At 37.4% G+C, this 17,517-nt stretch overlaps 1 protein-coding gene across 1 annotated transcript in view; it reads right to left on the minus strand.

Moving 5' to 3' along the window:
• Positions 1–500: 500 nt before the first annotated feature.
• The window catches only part of NR5A2 (nuclear receptor subfamily 5 group A member 2), a 96,726-nt gene continuing 79,709 nt past the window's right edge, over positions 501–17,517 (minus strand). The window contains exon 8 of the mRNA XM_061346011.1: positions 501–3,811. Coding sequence (XP_061201995.1) covers positions 3,564–3,811 — 248 coding nt within the window. The 3' untranslated portion in view covers positions 501–3,563. The remainder of the gene's footprint in view (positions 3,812–17,517) is intronic.

Below are 17,517 nucleotides of genomic sequence, written 5' to 3' on the forward strand. Positions count from 1 at the left end.
ACATCTGCCTCCTTGGCAGCCTCCACTGGCACTTGTGTTGGAAGCTGTGGGTTTGCCCTTGGCCCTGCCATGTATTTACATTGCTGAGAGGTTATCCTGAGCTTTGCTGGATCCTGTTACCTGATTTTCTTTTGTTCTGTCATTTTCCCTCTCTGATGCTTTGGTTGCTTAACTCTTTATGGGTAACATGTAAAGCAAAAGTTAAGTGCGCAGTGGGGGATGAAAGGTACTAATTTGAAAGTATTAGCTGGTAAATTCATTTTTGATTGGAGATTAAGCTTTTCTAACCTGTTTAGCTGTAATTATTTGGCTTTATCCTAGGCAATTTCACCATCTCTATTTGAGCTTTTGAGGGTGCTGTTCTCTACATTTGTGTCTTCTGCTCTGTGTCAAATTCTCCTTGGTGCTCTTTATTTCTCCTGCTTTTTACTCTCCTCTTCCGAATCACAGATTTTTGACTGGTGCTTCATTTCAGTGGAATGATGTTGTTATAAAGACAATTATAAAGTAAACAGCACGGGCATATCAATATTTATTGAAATACTGAAAAAAAAATAATTCCATTGGCGATGGGAAACTCCTGGCAAGAACTGACATGACAATATGTATTTCACCAATACAGTAAGAGAACTTCAACTTCAACAAGTAATTCACTGCACATTCTAAGAGTTGCATGGATTTAAATCCAAGGCATCTGCAGAACATCTGTAACACAAATAGTCAGACTTTACGATTGTCTGTTTACAAACACGGAACAACTATAATAAACCAGCCAAAGCCAAACCCTTTGAATTTTAGTCTGCTTTTACTAATATGTCCTGTAATCAGTAAGGCAGTCAGAAGTAAATATCTGGTTACAAAGTAGTTAACAATTAACATGGGGGGGAAGTTTGGTGATTTATTTATTTTTCTTTAATATATTTTTTTTGTTCGTGTACTTTGGGCAATCTGCTGGGATTCTTGGAACCGCGGATGCGGGCAAATATGTATTCATTCATTTGAGATTGTTTCCATTAAACTGTACGGGAAATTGTTCCTTTCATCTGCATCCTTATTTTAATTCTTTTGTCCTGTACATAGGTAACGGTGCCATGAATGCAGTTAGCAACACTTTTTTAAAGCTTTATCCTAATATTGAGAGAGATTCACTGTAGCATCTCAACAGGAAAGAAAGAGAAAGTACGGAATGCAAACGTTTGAGATGTGCTCTGTTTTTCTTTCAAAAAGGAAAGGATGACCACTCTTATCTTGTACACATGGGGTTCACAGCTGCTGGCAATTGCCACCCGCACCTTGCTTTCTGTTAACTTAGGTTTTTTTGATGTAGAATGCTGTTATTTAAATAACTCTTGTATGTCTGCCACGTGGTATGACTAAGGGAATGGTGCTTGGTTTGCTTTTGGTCCGTAGGAGAGTATGTGTGTTCTGTGATACAAGACAGGCATCTAGAAGTTGCAGACACTAGGCTTTGTTGTGTTTGTACCCTATGCATGGACAGAATATTAGAGCTGATTAATACAGGTGATTAAAACAGTGTTCTTTGTACTAGTGAGTATGTAATAACAGATGTCTTTGGTATATAATGTGTGAATGTTTGGAAAAAAGAGAAATGGACCTTTTCAAGTTCACATGAAACAGAAAAAGCTAGAACTCACATAATTTTCAGTAGATTTAAATAAACTACATTTAAGATTATGAAGATTTACAGACATTTAATCAACTGAATGATTTTAATTTGTAAAGACCCTTGTGTGTCCCTGAACTATGTTCCACTAGCTTGAAGACATGCTACAGTAAACACAGATATTTGGCTTCTTCATTCTGGCTATATCTTATACAAAGATGAAACCAAAGAAAAATAAATTAGCATCATAATTGTCTACAGTGAAAACTATCATATACAATATAAATAAACTATTTAAAAGCCAGCAATTTCATGAAAAAAAATTAAAGGAGTAGGATTTTATACAGTTTCTACAAGTGATTGTGCAGCCAATATTCTCAAAAATTAAAGTCAAAATGAAATACCCCTATTGATTTTAGTGTCTCACGACATACAGTAATTAAGTACTGGTAAAATAATTACCAATTTAAAAGAAATAATAAGGAAATCACTGCTCTGCAATTTTATCACAGTTTTTTCCCCACAGGACCTAAAGAATGTAAACACTATGTTTCTGTTAATGTTAGAGATTAATACTTTATTTTAAATGTACGTTGATCCACACCTGCACAGTTACCTTTAAGGATAATGATATAAGGCAAGACTTTTAACTGTGGCACTACATGTTAATACTGATATCTTCATTTGGACAGAGAGAGAATTGTTTGTTCTTTTCCAATATTTGTTCTGCAGCAGACTTTGGCCTACATAGACATAGCAGTATCACTCTTCTTTCTTTGCATAAAAGATGTGTATTGCCTAACTTTAAAAGGGAAAAGTTTCATTAGATATTGTACGTTTGAGGTGAAATTTAGTGTCTTAATTTCCGTCAATTTTAAAGATAATTTCTTAATAAGCTCCGTGTATTATCAGGTTGTAGAATTCATTTGTGTATTCTTCCATCACTAAATGCATACTTTTTAAAATTCTATTGTTATTTTTTTAAATATCATTATTTGCTGTCTTAATATTTTATTTTTTATTTTTTTGTCAAAGAAAGTATTGCTTGTGATGGCTAAAATATCTCCATTTCCTTTTTTGAAATGGCCATAAATGCATAACAAAACCATGTTTCAGCCACTGCCCTAGTTAACTATATAGTTGAATTGGCTAAATTTTTTTTGAGTCTTTATCTTAGCTATTTAATAGCTATCTGATAGTGGTAGTAGAAGAGGGATACTGCCTGATAGAACAACATGAACACGTGACAAAACAAACTTCAGAACATAGTTAAGAATGTCAAGCTCACTGGATAACAGACTCTTCATATTAGCGATTTGCAGGCCTGAGAGACTGACAGTCAAAAACAGCCTCTTAGGATTTGGTGGCGATACTACATAGCACATAGCCTCTCTCTTACAGATTGTTGAATGGATGCCACATCATTTATCACAGAAGTAGTAAGTGTTGGGTCCTTGGAAGGATGACAGAAGATGCTGTAGATGCAACTTTGCATCTTTTTTTAACTGTTTTAGAAGTCCTGCTATACAGTGAAGGAATTTAGTGTGCTCAAATTCCCCACTATCTTAGCTTGATAATACACATCAGGTTTTTTTCTCTTAAGTTTCTTCATATTGGCAATCAGCAGAGTTAAATATACAAGAATCATTCTGTCCTTTTCCATGGTGACGTTGGTGAGAGTATCCACTTGGTAAGTTCACTTCATTCCAGTATAAAGTCCTATATAGATGCCTTTGGGGATGTGTGTGTATAGCATATGATTCACAGTTTGCAATACAAATACCCTGATACATCACTTATTTACTATTAGTATTTGATTATTATACCATTTTGCGAAGTCTTAAAACCACATTTTAATTAGTGTTGCTTGGAGCAGTTCAGAATAGATATATATGTATTTATCTTTTTCCTTGAAAGCAGAAGCTCTAATGGGTATAATTTATGCTCTCTTTGCATGCAGCATTTCAATGAGAAGGTTATTACATGGCACATCCCCGTTCAGGTGTTTGTAATAGAGGTATTCTTCAGCCTGCATACTGATGGCCCGGATTTCTGGTAGTCGCAGGAGAAGCTGCCCAAATTTTTCTGTTTGCTGTGGGTAATTACACATTGTGTAGTCCAGCAGAGCAGCATTCACTTGTTCCTGAACACCTTCCACAAGCTGGAAGTTCTCAAGATTTTTGACATCTGAATGATAAAAAACAAAAGAAAGGTAACAGTTCAGTTGCATTTTAATTCCTGTTTATGGAGGCAGTGTTTCACTAAACGGATGTGTTTTTTTTCCTCCTGACAAAAGCATACTTTGCAAGCTGCTGAATATTCAGTGAATCCTTTTGCCAACTTTCCTGGGAAAATGATCACAAAAGAGCTTTAGCAGAGTGTCTTGTTGAAATTCTGCATATACCTCAAATCAATTAGACACCAATGGAGTCTGAGCAAGGTCAGCTCTTTTCATAGCTTACAAAAAGAAAGGTTGAGGATTCCTAAAGTAGAAGACCATAATATATTGCTAGCAAATGAGTCCCAAGAGGAAGCCCTATCTTTAACCTAGTATGTTACACAATTCATATAATTCTGTATTAATTTTTCTGACCCAAGGTGAAATCTGTGTCCAGGGTATGATGTAGTTAATTCTAATAAAAAGTGACAGGGTTCTTGTTTCTGTTTGACATTTTCTAAATGATTCTGAAAGCCTTTGACTTGTCTAGCCTATGTTAATGAACCATCTGGTACACTCCAGTGACTGCCAAAATAATCTTCCCTACTAGAAACTCTCTAAAATATATATTTCACTGACTAATGATCTTTATAAAATGAAATCATTGTCCTTTGGGTGGAATACCAGATAGGAATGGTGCCCTTTAACCTGAATATGGTTTCTGAAATCCAACACAGACTGGGTTGTTTTTTTTTTTTTTTTGGTGTTGGATAACAGGGGCATTTACATCAGTAAGGCAGGTACAGTTTGTTCACTCTGCCTCTGTTTGATTATCTTCTGTTCCTATACAGCAAGTTCAAGCTCTGGAAATGTTGGTCACAGATAAATGCCAGTATATTAACTCCTCATTATTTGCTTTCCTGTGTAAAAATTACTCTGATGGCATCATCTTTTGACATGTCTGGAGACTGCAGAAGCTATTCTGAAGCTTGCTTTGCTTTATAAGAGTGCTGCTGTAATGCAGAAAGAGTAAAGCCATCAAAGTGCTCTTGCTGTGAGAACTTGATTTGATTGGTGTTTGATCATTTATACCACCAGTAGTGTACTGCCACTTGCAGTTTCTTGTAATGCTAAAGCATAGTGATACTGGGCATAGCTATGGTGATGATCCACTTTGACTAGAGACAAATCTGCACTTCTATGGATGTTCTTGGAGCACAGGAGATGGGAAATTTGGCAGAATTTGGTTCATTGTAAATGCCACCCTTTGACTGGAGGGGAAAAGAGTGTTTTCCTTTGCAAAACAGGAACACATGATGGTCCTCCCATCCATCATCAACCTGGGAGGGTGTGTAGCTTGGGTCTCACAGCACCTTTTCCTACAGGGTGCTTTAAACAGAGCAAATATTGGCTCCTGCACATAACTCTGTGCTGTAAAATGAGGGAAATGGTTGCAGGAGGCAAATACTTTTTTCAGGACAAGAGTGTAGGAAGGATCCCAATGGCAGCCCAGGGCAGCATGCACAACCTCCAGGGATTGTTACATGCTTTGAGCAGGAGCCACTCTGAAGCATGCTTGGCTGCTGGGTGCACTTCATGTTTACCCTTGCAGGATCTGGGGTGACTGTTTCCCCCTGTGCTCACTGCTGCCTTCTTCTTTCCTTTCCCCATTTCAGTGTGGAAATTAAACAAGTAGCTCTTGGTTTTGTTCTGCTTGTCTGGGAGCTGGGGACACAACCTCCATCTGAATTTTGCTAGCTGTCTTAAGGAGCTAATTATCAATACTTAAATTCTGATGTCTGTCCACAAGAATCGTGTGAACTTGGTATTACCCAGTGAGGAGAACTGGAAACTTCAAAGCTGCTATGCCTGGTCCCTTAGCTATTCAAACTCATTTATCCAAAGTCTCTTTGCTAGTGTCTCTGGAGATCTGTTGGATAATCATGTTTTCATGTATTACGCTGGACATTTTCTCACACAAAATATAGCTGTTTATTATTTTTCCATACCTGCATAAAACTCCCAAGGTATTTTGTAGCGAGAGTAACCTGGTTTATAAATTGGGCATTCTAAGCATATTTTTATAAAGTTAAGAAAGGCACATTATCAACTATCACAGTTATTTTAAATAGGTTGCTTTCAGATGCAAAATGCAATCATGAATGAATTGTCAGAACATAAGAAATTCCCACAGAAAACAGGGACTATGCTAGAGATTAAACAGTGTTAAACAACAAGATAAAATGTACAATGAATTCTGAATCAGTATTTTGAACTTTTCTCCTCTGTTAAAAATAACTTTAATCATCAGGAAATTTTAGAAACTGTTGTTTGATTCAACCCCCTTTAAATTCAAAGGGCATCTTTGTGTTGCTGTCTCTGTTTTGAATTGTGCTGTGAGATTAAATTGTGCTGACTTCTTGGAAAACCAGGTTCATTCTCATTTTTGCTCTTTGTCTAAATGTTACTGCATGGAATACCTGTTTACTGGCAACAGCACAAATATCAAGAAGAAGCAATATCTGAGAATTGCAGAGTTTCAGTATTTTTCTGCAAAAGTGGTGAATTCAGCATACATTTTAGATATGCTTTCCTTCTTCACTTGTATTGATATCATACTCCATATGGAGTCATAATACTATATCTATATTACTCCCATATACAAGATCCATGGCTTCTTGCAGTAGGTGTACCTATGTGCTCCTATATGCTTGTCAGCTGCATGGCTTGGCTGAATTGCATGGATGTTGCAGAATTACGGGGGAAGAAGGTCTGTGTTGATTGTGGGTTTTTTTCTCCTCACAGAGGACAGTTCTTTAAATACTCATATGTGGCAACATAAGCACTGAAGTCAGATGTTAAAACAAGTCCAATTAACAGCAAACAAAAGTAGTTCTGGGGCTTCTATTCCACATCTACAGCCTGAGGAAATACTTGTAGTGTATTTCCACTACACAAAATCTTGATATCTGTGGTGAAGTTCAGTGCTTGTAAATAAGGTATGATTAGATAACTAGTGAAAATACGTAGAATTTTCATGACTTTTTCTATATTGAATCAGATACTCAGTCCAAATTATCGCAGTTTAGGACATCACTACACTATTCATCTGTGTGTAGATCTCACCAGTACTGCAGTCATAATAGTGGGGATGTAGAGGCAGCCTGATGGCTGGTTATGTATTTTGGAGTGAGTCGTCTTGAAGTAACCAAGATTTTTGGATATGACTTTTGATATGTGCTCTCATGTCTTGTACATTAACAATAAATGCTACAGTAAAACAAATAAGACAAATTGAACAGAGAGATGGAACTCAAAGGATATGTGCTGTGAAGCTCCATTGCATGTCTCAATCTATGATGTTTTGTATATCGTTGAAAAGAGGTTTGCCAAACACATCATTGCAATATAATTTACAATTACAATTATTTCTGAGAGAGATTCAAAACCTCTAGCTCTTATATGGATGAATAACAACGAAAGAAAAAATGTGGATATTAAGTTATTTCCAGTAGCTCCAATTTCTGCAGGTAGAACAAGAAATGCTATACAGTTGTCACTTATGCTAGTTAGCATTTAGCTGATAGAGATACAAATGTTATTAAATAATAACTCTGGTTTGTAAATTGATGGTTTTCCTGTGGTTTGGGATTGGTTTTGTTCTCTGTATTTATTATATAACTGGCTAAAGGTACATGCTTTAGTTTTCCAAATATTTCCTTTTTGATAAAGATCCTTTGAATGCTAAGGAGTTAACTTGGTAAAACATCAAGCAATGCTTGTGTAAGTCTGCTGAAGGCAGTGGTGTACAATGAGCGTGAAAGCTGCTACCGATGTGTACAGCACAAGTCTTTCACGCTTTCACAGAATTCTCCATTCCTGTCAGCTGTTTAGAATGGAAATGTCTCTTATCAATCTTTACATCGGTTAGTAACAATTTAAAGTACACATGTTTAAGCTTAATGCAAGAAATCATTTTCCGAGGTTTAGATGCTTGTAAATTAAATGAGGAGGAATGGGTTCCCCCCCTCCCACCCACACACCCTTTAGAACCTAGCAGCTAGAAAAAGTGTTTTGTGTTCCTACAGTAAGTATCAGTCTCTTAGCTCTTCTACTTTATTCACTCAGGGACTAATTACCAACTTTTTACATGAAACAGCCTTACTCTGGGCTCACAGTGGGGCGCACATCTTTTTCTATCCTTATTGGAAAGTAAACCCTTAGGTCTTCTGGAATATATTATGTGTTTTACAAGAAGTAGCAATTGCTTTTCTGTCAAACAAAGAATTTTTGTTTTCTATAGCTTACTTTTGGAGATTAAGACAAAACCAGAATTACAGTGTGTCAGGATCTGCTCTGCAGTCGCAGAAAAGATCTGCCAGTATTCCCAGAAATCCCCCCATTTTGATTATTTTCTGCATCTGTTATAAAACTGTGCATTAAGATAAAACTGCAAACACCATTCAGCCTGAAGAGAACACTTTTGCATATTTTCCCCCAAAATGGGTCTGGTCTTTAGAGGGGGAAAATATTTAGGTTTCAGAGAGATTTTCTCCCTCTCATATTCCAAACATGAAATACTGAAAATCTGGTGGTGTACTAATCTGTAGAGAGCTTCCCTTGGTCTGGGGATTTTGAAAAGAAAAATGAAAGAGAATGAGAGATTTAAATTTGAAAACCAGTAACTCCTTAGAAGCAACGTAAATATTTCCCAAAGAAAGCTGGTTCAATTTTACTGCTTACATCCCTTATCAGATACTCTTTCTACATGAAGCAATGAGGAGGCACATAGACAGACAGCTGTGCTGCCTCCCTGCATTTTCCACCACTGCAAATCCTGTGTATTGCAAGGATGAAATAAGGTTGTGTTTAGGCTTCTCTGTGGGGAGAAATTTCTTCCTTTCACAAGGCTGGAAACAGTGTTGTGACAGATACTCCTTGAAATAGTACATGATACCAGCCCAGGGTTGAGCTTTCTCACCCTGCATGGCCTGATGAACCCCATCATTTAAGGACTTCATCAAAATCCAATGGGCCCAACGCTTAGAAGCTTTTTGAAATAACTGTTAAATTTGTAGATAAAATATGATGTCTTCCAAACCCTAGTGATGTTATCTTTGGCCAGGATGACCGTCAGGCTCACCTGCCCAGAGATTTGTCTCTTCTTTCCACATGGCCTAACAGGCAGCATTTCCTCTGCTTAGAAACATGCTGTTTTACCAGGGAAAGATACAACTTGCCTCCTCAGACCAAAGCTGGGATTCCTGTCAGGGGCTTTGGTGTGAGATCATTCCCATTTGACCTTCAAGGTGGAGTATGCTAATTCTGAGGAAGACTTTTCCCAGCATAGTTCAAAGAAGGGGGATACTCAGGACTAGGTGACATTACCAAACCTTCCTCTATTCAAGCTTTTTCCTGTTTCACCCCAGTGCCACCTCCACTTTCTGCCAGCCCTGCAAGCCCTGTGGGTTATAGGACTTAAAACACAGGTAGATTTTTGACATGTGATAAAAAAATTTTTGACGGCAAGAGTAGTAATGGTTGATAAAGTGCCAATCTCTGAAAATTACCCACAATGCTCCTTCATTGAAACTAATAGCAACAACAGTGGTTCCATATAGCACATCTGTCACGAAAGGCAGATATATGCCATTCCATAGCTAAGGTTTGACAGACAAAATGCTATAATGAAGGAAGATTTATGGTAAAGATAAGCTCCTTACCGCAAAATTCCCCTCAATTTTATTACTGCAGGGTTGTGCTGAATAATATTCACTTAGAAGTCATGGGAAACAATTCTCGATAGATGTGTTTTGTTAAGCAGTGGTAAGGCACTATATTTAGCACTTTCCAAACCCTGAAAAACCTTTGTGTTATAACAACAGAAATCACTTAAGACTTCCAAGTCCAAACTGAATGCATAGAAAACTTTTCCTGTCTTTAGAAGGATTATATTTTGGCAGTGATTAAGCTGTGTGTAACACTGCAATGATCAATCTCTGGCTGTTTTTTAGGGTCATCATGTAATTTTCATTTTCAGTTGAGCATAGCATCAGATAATGGACACATTGTTTTAAAGATCTTGATTAAATTATTCTACAGAAATGTATTTCATTCATACTGTCCTGGGTTCAGGTGTAGCTGGGCTTAAACCATGGCACATACCTAAGTATTAGGCAAAATTATATATATTTTTTAAACTAAGAATAAGATACTTATGAAAGAAGAAGCTGTAAATATTAGTTTGAATCTTATTTCGTTCCCTCAGTGTTCAATTCTGATGGACCTTTGGTTTGTTTCAGAACAACTCAGACTCAACTAAAACGTATTTTGTTGTTGTTTTATAGTAGCAGGCTTCCTTCTATTGCTATTTTAAATATTGAAATCTATTTTTCTATTCCAAAATGATTCTTACTGAGAAAATCAGGTCCTGATGTATATTAAGAATCACTGACTTCTGTGAAGAATCTTATAGCTGCTTCTGCTACTGTTAGCTCTGCAGTGGAAAGGGAGACATTGGGGAAATAAGCTGAATTCCTCTCCTTGTGCGAGTCTTTTCTTGCAGTGCCAGTATAGACAAACAGCAAAGACTAATTTATTTCTTGAATCTTTATGACTGGCGTAATTACTGAGTCATCACTTAGGAAAATAAACCAGCCTGACTTTCAACAGCTCAGCCTGAATTTAGTGACTCGAAAGTTAAACAAACAAACAAAATCTCCACCCTGGCAAACCAGAGTGAGTCAATATGTGATATGGTGGTAATTGAAACACAATAAAATAAGATGCAGCCAGGCCTCTTTGGAGGAAGAGCTGCTCACGAGCCCTGGCCCAAAGTCCACAGCCAGCTACGCCCTTAAATACAAAGTCCAGTGTTTCTCATTGAGACTCATGAGGGAATAGCATGGGCAGGTACAGACACAGAGCCAGGGGTGTGGGGAGCCGGTTCAGATAGCTGGCTGATGAAACCATGGCCCAGCGCAGAAGATGTTGGACAGAACCACAGGCACCACATCCCAAGCAGTGGTTCCATGGCTGGCACTTCATCCTAGCTGTGCCTAAACTCTAGTACCACCTAACTTTTATCAATTTCTAAAGCTTCATCCGTGCCTGGAGTTATGTCCCTGCTGATGTCCCATGGACTTGCTCCTGCTTTGAGTGAGCAATACAACATGCTGCTTGTCTCTTGCTCATCTGGGACTATTGTCTCATGGCTTATTCTGTAGGTACCTTAATCCATGTTTAAGCATTCAGTGATAGGATTAGGTTTCACATTAGAGCATAGCAGCTGCTTTCTTTGAAGATGTGACAGAGGAACTGGAATTTGAGCAGCACTTGCTCTGCTGTGTCAAGGAAATTCCCCAAACAACTAGAGTTTCTCACCATGCCAGTGTGTGGTCTTAACTATTGCTAGCTACAGGCTGCTCTCAGTGAAAGTGAGCTCCAGTGTCTGCATTGAAGCTCTGCTGGTGCACTCTAAAAAATAACCTAAGATGATTTAGGCCCAGATTTATAGCTTGCCTTTGTAGTCTGGTGGTAAGGGAGTGGTAAGGTGGGCTGACGTGGGTTTCTGGTTCCTGCTTCCATGTTTGTTTATATATTTGACCTAGAGACCACTTAAGGTAAGTGACAGATCGATCCTAGAAAAATGTCTCAATCGAAGTCTGTCTTTTTCAGGAGAAAATTGTGTAACCACTCTCCTTTGGAGCCATGGTGAGACAAGGGGGGGGGGGCACAAAATCACAAAATGGAATATAGAAATCTTTAGAAGTAGTTTTAAACTTGAAAACTTTGTTGGCGAGTTTGCTCCTGGAGTTTTCTCTGAATCAATGGTCATATTTGTATGCCAGCACACACTGATAAATGGGGGCACAAGTGATTTAGTGAAGGTTTTGCAGATAAGCTGGGAAAGAACTTGAGTCAAAACAAAATTTTTCCTAACTCCTAACCTAATCCCAGGTTCATATTATATGTCTGGGCTGGAAATGTTTGTCTTCCAAATATTCAGTTGAAATAAGCATAGATAAGAAAACTAATATGTTAATTACTATGCTATCAGCAGGCTTGAATATATGTATGTGCTTAGATGCAGGCAAATCTACAGCCGTAGCCCTAGTTCATATCACACTTACAGTTACCAGAAAAAAAGTATTACAATCAAATAAAGCAGAATTTAGGCTTCTGATAAGAGTTAAACAAAATTAATAGAATAAATGGTAAATTTATTGAATCTAATGTTTTCCCTAGTTAATTTCTGAAGCATCATTTTAATCTTCAATAGCACATGAACAGTACAGGACTGTTGGTGTTTTAAGGGAATTGGCTGTCACCGTCTACAATTTGTAGGGTGTGAATAGTTTAAGATATCATAAATATTTATGAAGTTCCTGGGAATGGTGATAGGGACATAATACAAAATCCTTGAAGTTATGAACTGAGGCAGAAGGGGTGTTATATGCAACTTGTAATAATAGTTTGGTATAATGTGGAGAGGAGCAAGAAACGATCTATTATTTAGCTGAAATGAAGATGAATGTTTAGGAAAAAAAAAGGGGAAATCTTGAAATATTTGCTTTTATCTGGAAAATATTTGCTCTGCTTTCACTTAGACATTTGCAGCTTTTCTGAGTGATTAGATTTGTTGCACTCAGGAGAAGCTTGCACATTTTGTTTTCCTTTCTATTCCTCTCCTACTACTCAAGTACTGTTTAAAATGGGAATAATGGACAGATTAATCTCAGAGGTATTTTTACTGTTGCCACTAGAACTACACCAAGGGTGGATATAGTCCTGAAAGAAGAAATATAAACATTTTCTGGAAAAATATTGAATATAAATTTCTACTGTGGTTAAAACACAGAAGTGCAGCTGCCACTGAAACCCTTTTGAGCATCAGGCTGTATCCTTTTATAAAGCCCATCTGTCTCTGCAGAGTATAAAAAATGCATGATCATAAAAGGCAGTGCTCCTTAGGGGAAAATCTCTCTGTACTAATCTTGTAGTCACTTTACAAAACAGTTTTTAATCCCAAATTTGCATTTGATTTTCAGTCAGGAACTTTTGTGGTTTTTGCAAAGTTTTCTTATTCCATTAGAATGAGATATGAGGTGCAGTTTGTTCAGGTGGCAAGTCCAGACTATGAATAAACCAATGTTATCATATGAAAGAGAATTAAACAGGCAGATCCAAGTGGGGATATATTAAGCCAAATTTAAGCTCCAGTAGTTGAATTTAGCCTGTACTAGATGTCTGGTTTGCCTCAGGATATATTCAGCTTTCCAGCTAATCGACTGAGGAAAACTGCCTCAGGTATGATAAAATTTACAAGAGAGCTCAGTCGAATAGCTCTTGTTATAAATACTAGCTTAAAGGCATTCTTCTGGTCTTTGGGATCAGGACTGTATTTGCATTTAATTATTGTATTTCAGACTTTTTTGAACTTGGTTAAAAATATTAGATCAGCCAGTTACAGCTTTATAGTGGTTTCCAGACAAGGGTAGAACTTCATACAACTTTTTTATTACTTGGTGAATTTTGTTTGGTTTTATCCTTTTGTTTAGATCCAAAGTCCTACAGGTACAAAACTTGTTACAATATATTCTCTTTAAAAGAAGGAAATAGTTAAGCAAAAGTGTTTTAGTGATCTGCTGATCTGAAAGGAACAATACTCCACAGTGACTTGATGTCAGTGTAATTGACAAGTAATTAAGAGTTTTAAGTCTTTTGTGCTATTTTGAGACAAGTGCGAAACAATCAACCAATCCTCTTTCATTTTGCTTTCAAAAACCTGTTTTTCCTCTTTTTTTTTTTTGAGACTTCTTAATACGTGATTTTATTAGTTTTATGTGTCAATATTTACACTAACAGGGCTTTTACTTTTCACTGCTGTACCAGTGGAAGCTGATTCTAATTTAGAAATATCATGAAAAAGATAATCACCTCTGCCTGTTTAAGGAATGGGAAATAAAAATCAGTAAAAAACCTGTTTCCTTATATAAATTTGTTGGAATAATATAAAGCAAAATGCATCCATTTAATTGTTCAGTGCTGAAAGCACTTCAGTAGGACTACAGTAGAAACAAATATGACTCCTATTAGCCAAACCTCTGAATTTTACTATTGTTATTTAGAAGTTAGACTCTACTTTGGGTAGTTACAATTATTGGCTATATAAAAGTAGCTCGGACAGCTCACGAGACCATTGATGGTACACTGAAGCCGTTGTCTCTCAGCTCTTTCAATTCTGTACCAAATTAACACTGACCAAAAATTTGCTGGGCTAGATGAGAAGTGCCAATGAGTTTGGTCCCATCATATACATGCATGTATTAGTCATCAGATCACTACCACACCTCACTGCAACAGCCCATGAATTAGCTTAAATGCAATGCACCATAAACTGGAGCTCCTCACTGAGTGGCAGCAGAACTGGTGGTCCTCAGACAGGGCTCCTGCCTTGTCCCCCTGTCCCTCTGGCTGCTGCTGGGCTTCTTGCAGGTGGTGATAAAAAAGAAACACTTTGTCCTCCTGTACTTTCAGTCACGTTTTCATGGACAGTAAACACAATGAAGTAATTTTCTACTGCAGTATTTCAAAACATATTGTTTCTGACATTGCCTATTGATGCGAGTGGAAGTTGAAAATTTCATTTTTTGTTATGACATGTCAGTGCTTAGTTGTGAAAGTGGTTTGGCAAACAAGAGTGACAGAAGCCCAGATGGGGACATCTGCAAATAGCACTTTACAAGTGTCAGTGCTGGCATGCAGGAAACGCTGGAGGGGCACCCAGATGTGTGTCAGACTTTGGACTCTTCTGAAACACATTTATGTGTATACCAGTGATCTTTGTCCTCGGTGCTTACACTTTAAAACACACAAATATGAACACTAAAGAAAAGCCCACCTGAAAGTCTCTTTGTCAACATGGTTACTCATCAGTTAAACAGATAGGGTAGAGAAACGTGGAATAAAGAAAATATTCTTACACCTGCATTTCAAAAATGAGGCTCTTGGAAGAGTTTTATTTCTTAGTGTCCTGGGTTCAGCTTGAGCTACGACACTCAGCTGCCTCTGGTTTCTTGACAAGAAACCCTCATCAGAAAGGGCTGGATGCTCTCAGATAAGGTAGTGCCTCAGCATGTTGGTAGCATTTCACTTACTAAGAAAGAGCAGAAATAAGTCAGGTAAACTCCAGATTTGTGCTCATTGCTCAGCTCAGACTTAAAAGTTTGGTCAGGTATGGATGTTTCCATAGACACCGTGGTAGTAGATTTAACATGAGATGCATGAATTAAGGGTCTTCAAGTTCCTATTAGCCTCTGCCTGGAGCTGTCTGTCCCTAATGTGATAACAAAAAACTCATGTTCCCTGCACAGGGACAGAGGTAGTTTGATCCCCTGATGCCACATGCCAGGTGATGGAAATGAGCACACCTCTGGTACTGCACAGTGTCTCCTGTAATGGTCCACAAAGGGGTTCAGGAACACAAGGGAGCTTCATGCAAACTGAGCTTTCCACTTTTCCTGCCCTGATCAGCCTTGTTGTATCAATGACATATATAATCTCAGGGTTCCAGCAATGCTCTGATGAGCTCCTTAATGCTTTCTTTATTGAATTTTGTGAATTTTACCTTTATTGATGAAAGTATGGAATGATTTTTAATTCTGGATCTGCTTCCTCCTAAATCAACACTCATTGGATTAAGGCTGCCTTTGGCTAGATCTCACTGTACTCTTCAAAGCAGGGGTGTTTCCCCACCTATACATATTCTTTTTTACGGACAGGACTGTGAAATACCATTTGGAATGGAATTTCTGTTCTATTTTTCATTTTATGGTAAAAGTTATATGTGTTGGTTGGTACTCTGAAAATTGTAAAAGTGATTTGAATTTCTTACCTTAAAGGTTAATTTTGCTGCAAGTTATGCCCAGGCCAAGAGACAGTACTTTCTTGTAGCCTTGCTGCCACAGCAGACAGTGGGATATGTATTGGCAGGATACAATTCATGTAAGTACACATGAGCATCCTTGTGCTTTATTTTCATGGAAATTCACAGGCTTTCAAATCTAAGACATTAAGCAATAAACAGTTCATTTATAGCTCTAAATGAGCTGTTGCTCTTGCCCTTCTTCGTTTACATTCACTAATTGTAAGTTAATGTGTTCCCAGAAGCAAATACGTATATTTAGACAAAAAAAAATACACTATTTTTTTCCAAATGCTGTTGAAAAACAGCTCAGTACTTCTAGTGCACTGTCCTAGGAGCGCCTCTGTGTCAGCAGTGCAACTGTAGTACCTCTTTAACTTCTATTTTATTAACACAGAGATTACAGGTCTCTTCACTTTAATCAGTTTACTTTGACTAGTAAATATAGACTAGCTTAACAGAGATTATCACTGTTCTTACCACTTCTGTCCAACCAAACCTAATGAGCTTATAGTTAAGCACTATATAAATAATAATTAATTAATAATAATATATATAAAACTATATAAAGGCCAGCAATACTTTATTTATTTTGATATTAATTTCCTGTGTCAGCTTCAAGTTTAAAAAATACAAATCAAGCCTGACACCTGCAAAAAAAATTGCATAGTGGAAAAACTTGACATAGAATCCAGTGGTGTCAAAAATCCTACATATTTGTTGTTTCCAATTCAGACATTCTTCATTTAGACCAAAATAACAGACATTTATAGTGCACCTTACTGCTGGTGACTATTTAACAGCTAGGTGCTCTCACAGCATGGTACTCTTTATGTGCACAGTAATGAAAGTTCGCTATTGATTTTTCTGTGGCTGCTTGTAACCATTATAGTTGATACATCAATAGAAAAGGAAAGCACAATGTTTCACAGGAGGCAGAAAATCAGAGAATACATGATGCTGTTACAGTAAATCATGGCATAATCTCAAGAATTGATAGATGGCTGCTGCTAACTTGAAACCCATGGCTTTCTCTGAAAAGACTAGCCTATAATCGCCCAATATGTTCTAACAGACTGACTGCCTGTAATAGTGGTAAAGGACACAACACAATGTTTCATCTTCAAAATAATGGTTTCCACGAGCCAGGTTGTTTTGTTGTGGTGGAATTCATTTTGTGTGTTACTCCAGAAGGAGGGAGAAAAAGTGGTTTGAACGCTGTTTAAACTCTTGCTGAAAGTTGTAGGAAAAAGAATATTTTATTTTTTCCAAAAAAGAGCACAGGAGGATTTGTTAAAAAAAAAAAAAAAAGAAAAAAAAAGAGGAAGAGAAGTTGTCATTAATTTTTAACTTGCAAAAATCTGCAGTTAGTTGAAAAGGAAATGCAAAAGAGCTGATTATTCTTGAGATCAAAATATTGGAGCTGTTTTGTCAAGAAAGGCAAAGGCAGAGAAAATACATTTACCATGGCTGTTTCCAGTTCCACAGCATCCTGAAAGGGAGCCAAAGGCACGTAAGTAATTGAAAGCTCTTTTAAGTGTCTGCTTCTCTCTGATGCATTTTTGAGGGGCACAATGATCTCTGAATTTTAGAGTATGTCTAGTGAATTTTTAGCAGGAATGTTCTAATTGCTTTGTTCCCTCTTTACTCCCTGACTCATCTCTAGTAGTTTTATCTGTGGCTTTAATTAATTGTAAGGGTCTTGTTTCCCTGTGTCAAAAGGAAAGGGAAGAAGAAATGCAGGTAGGAGCTGGCTAGCTGGAGAACAGTGTGCAGTCTAGATGACACCACTCCCACAGTAACCTCTTC

This window comes from Neopsephotus bourkii, unplaced genomic scaffold (assembly GCF_033783945.1).
Source record: "Neopsephotus bourkii isolate Nb327-2 ecotype Australia unplaced genomic scaffold, CSIRO-AGI_Nbou_v1 NB_250, whole genome shotgun sequence".
Lineage (NCBI taxonomy): Eukaryota > Metazoa > Chordata > Aves > Psittaciformes > Psittacidae > Neopsephotus > Neopsephotus bourkii.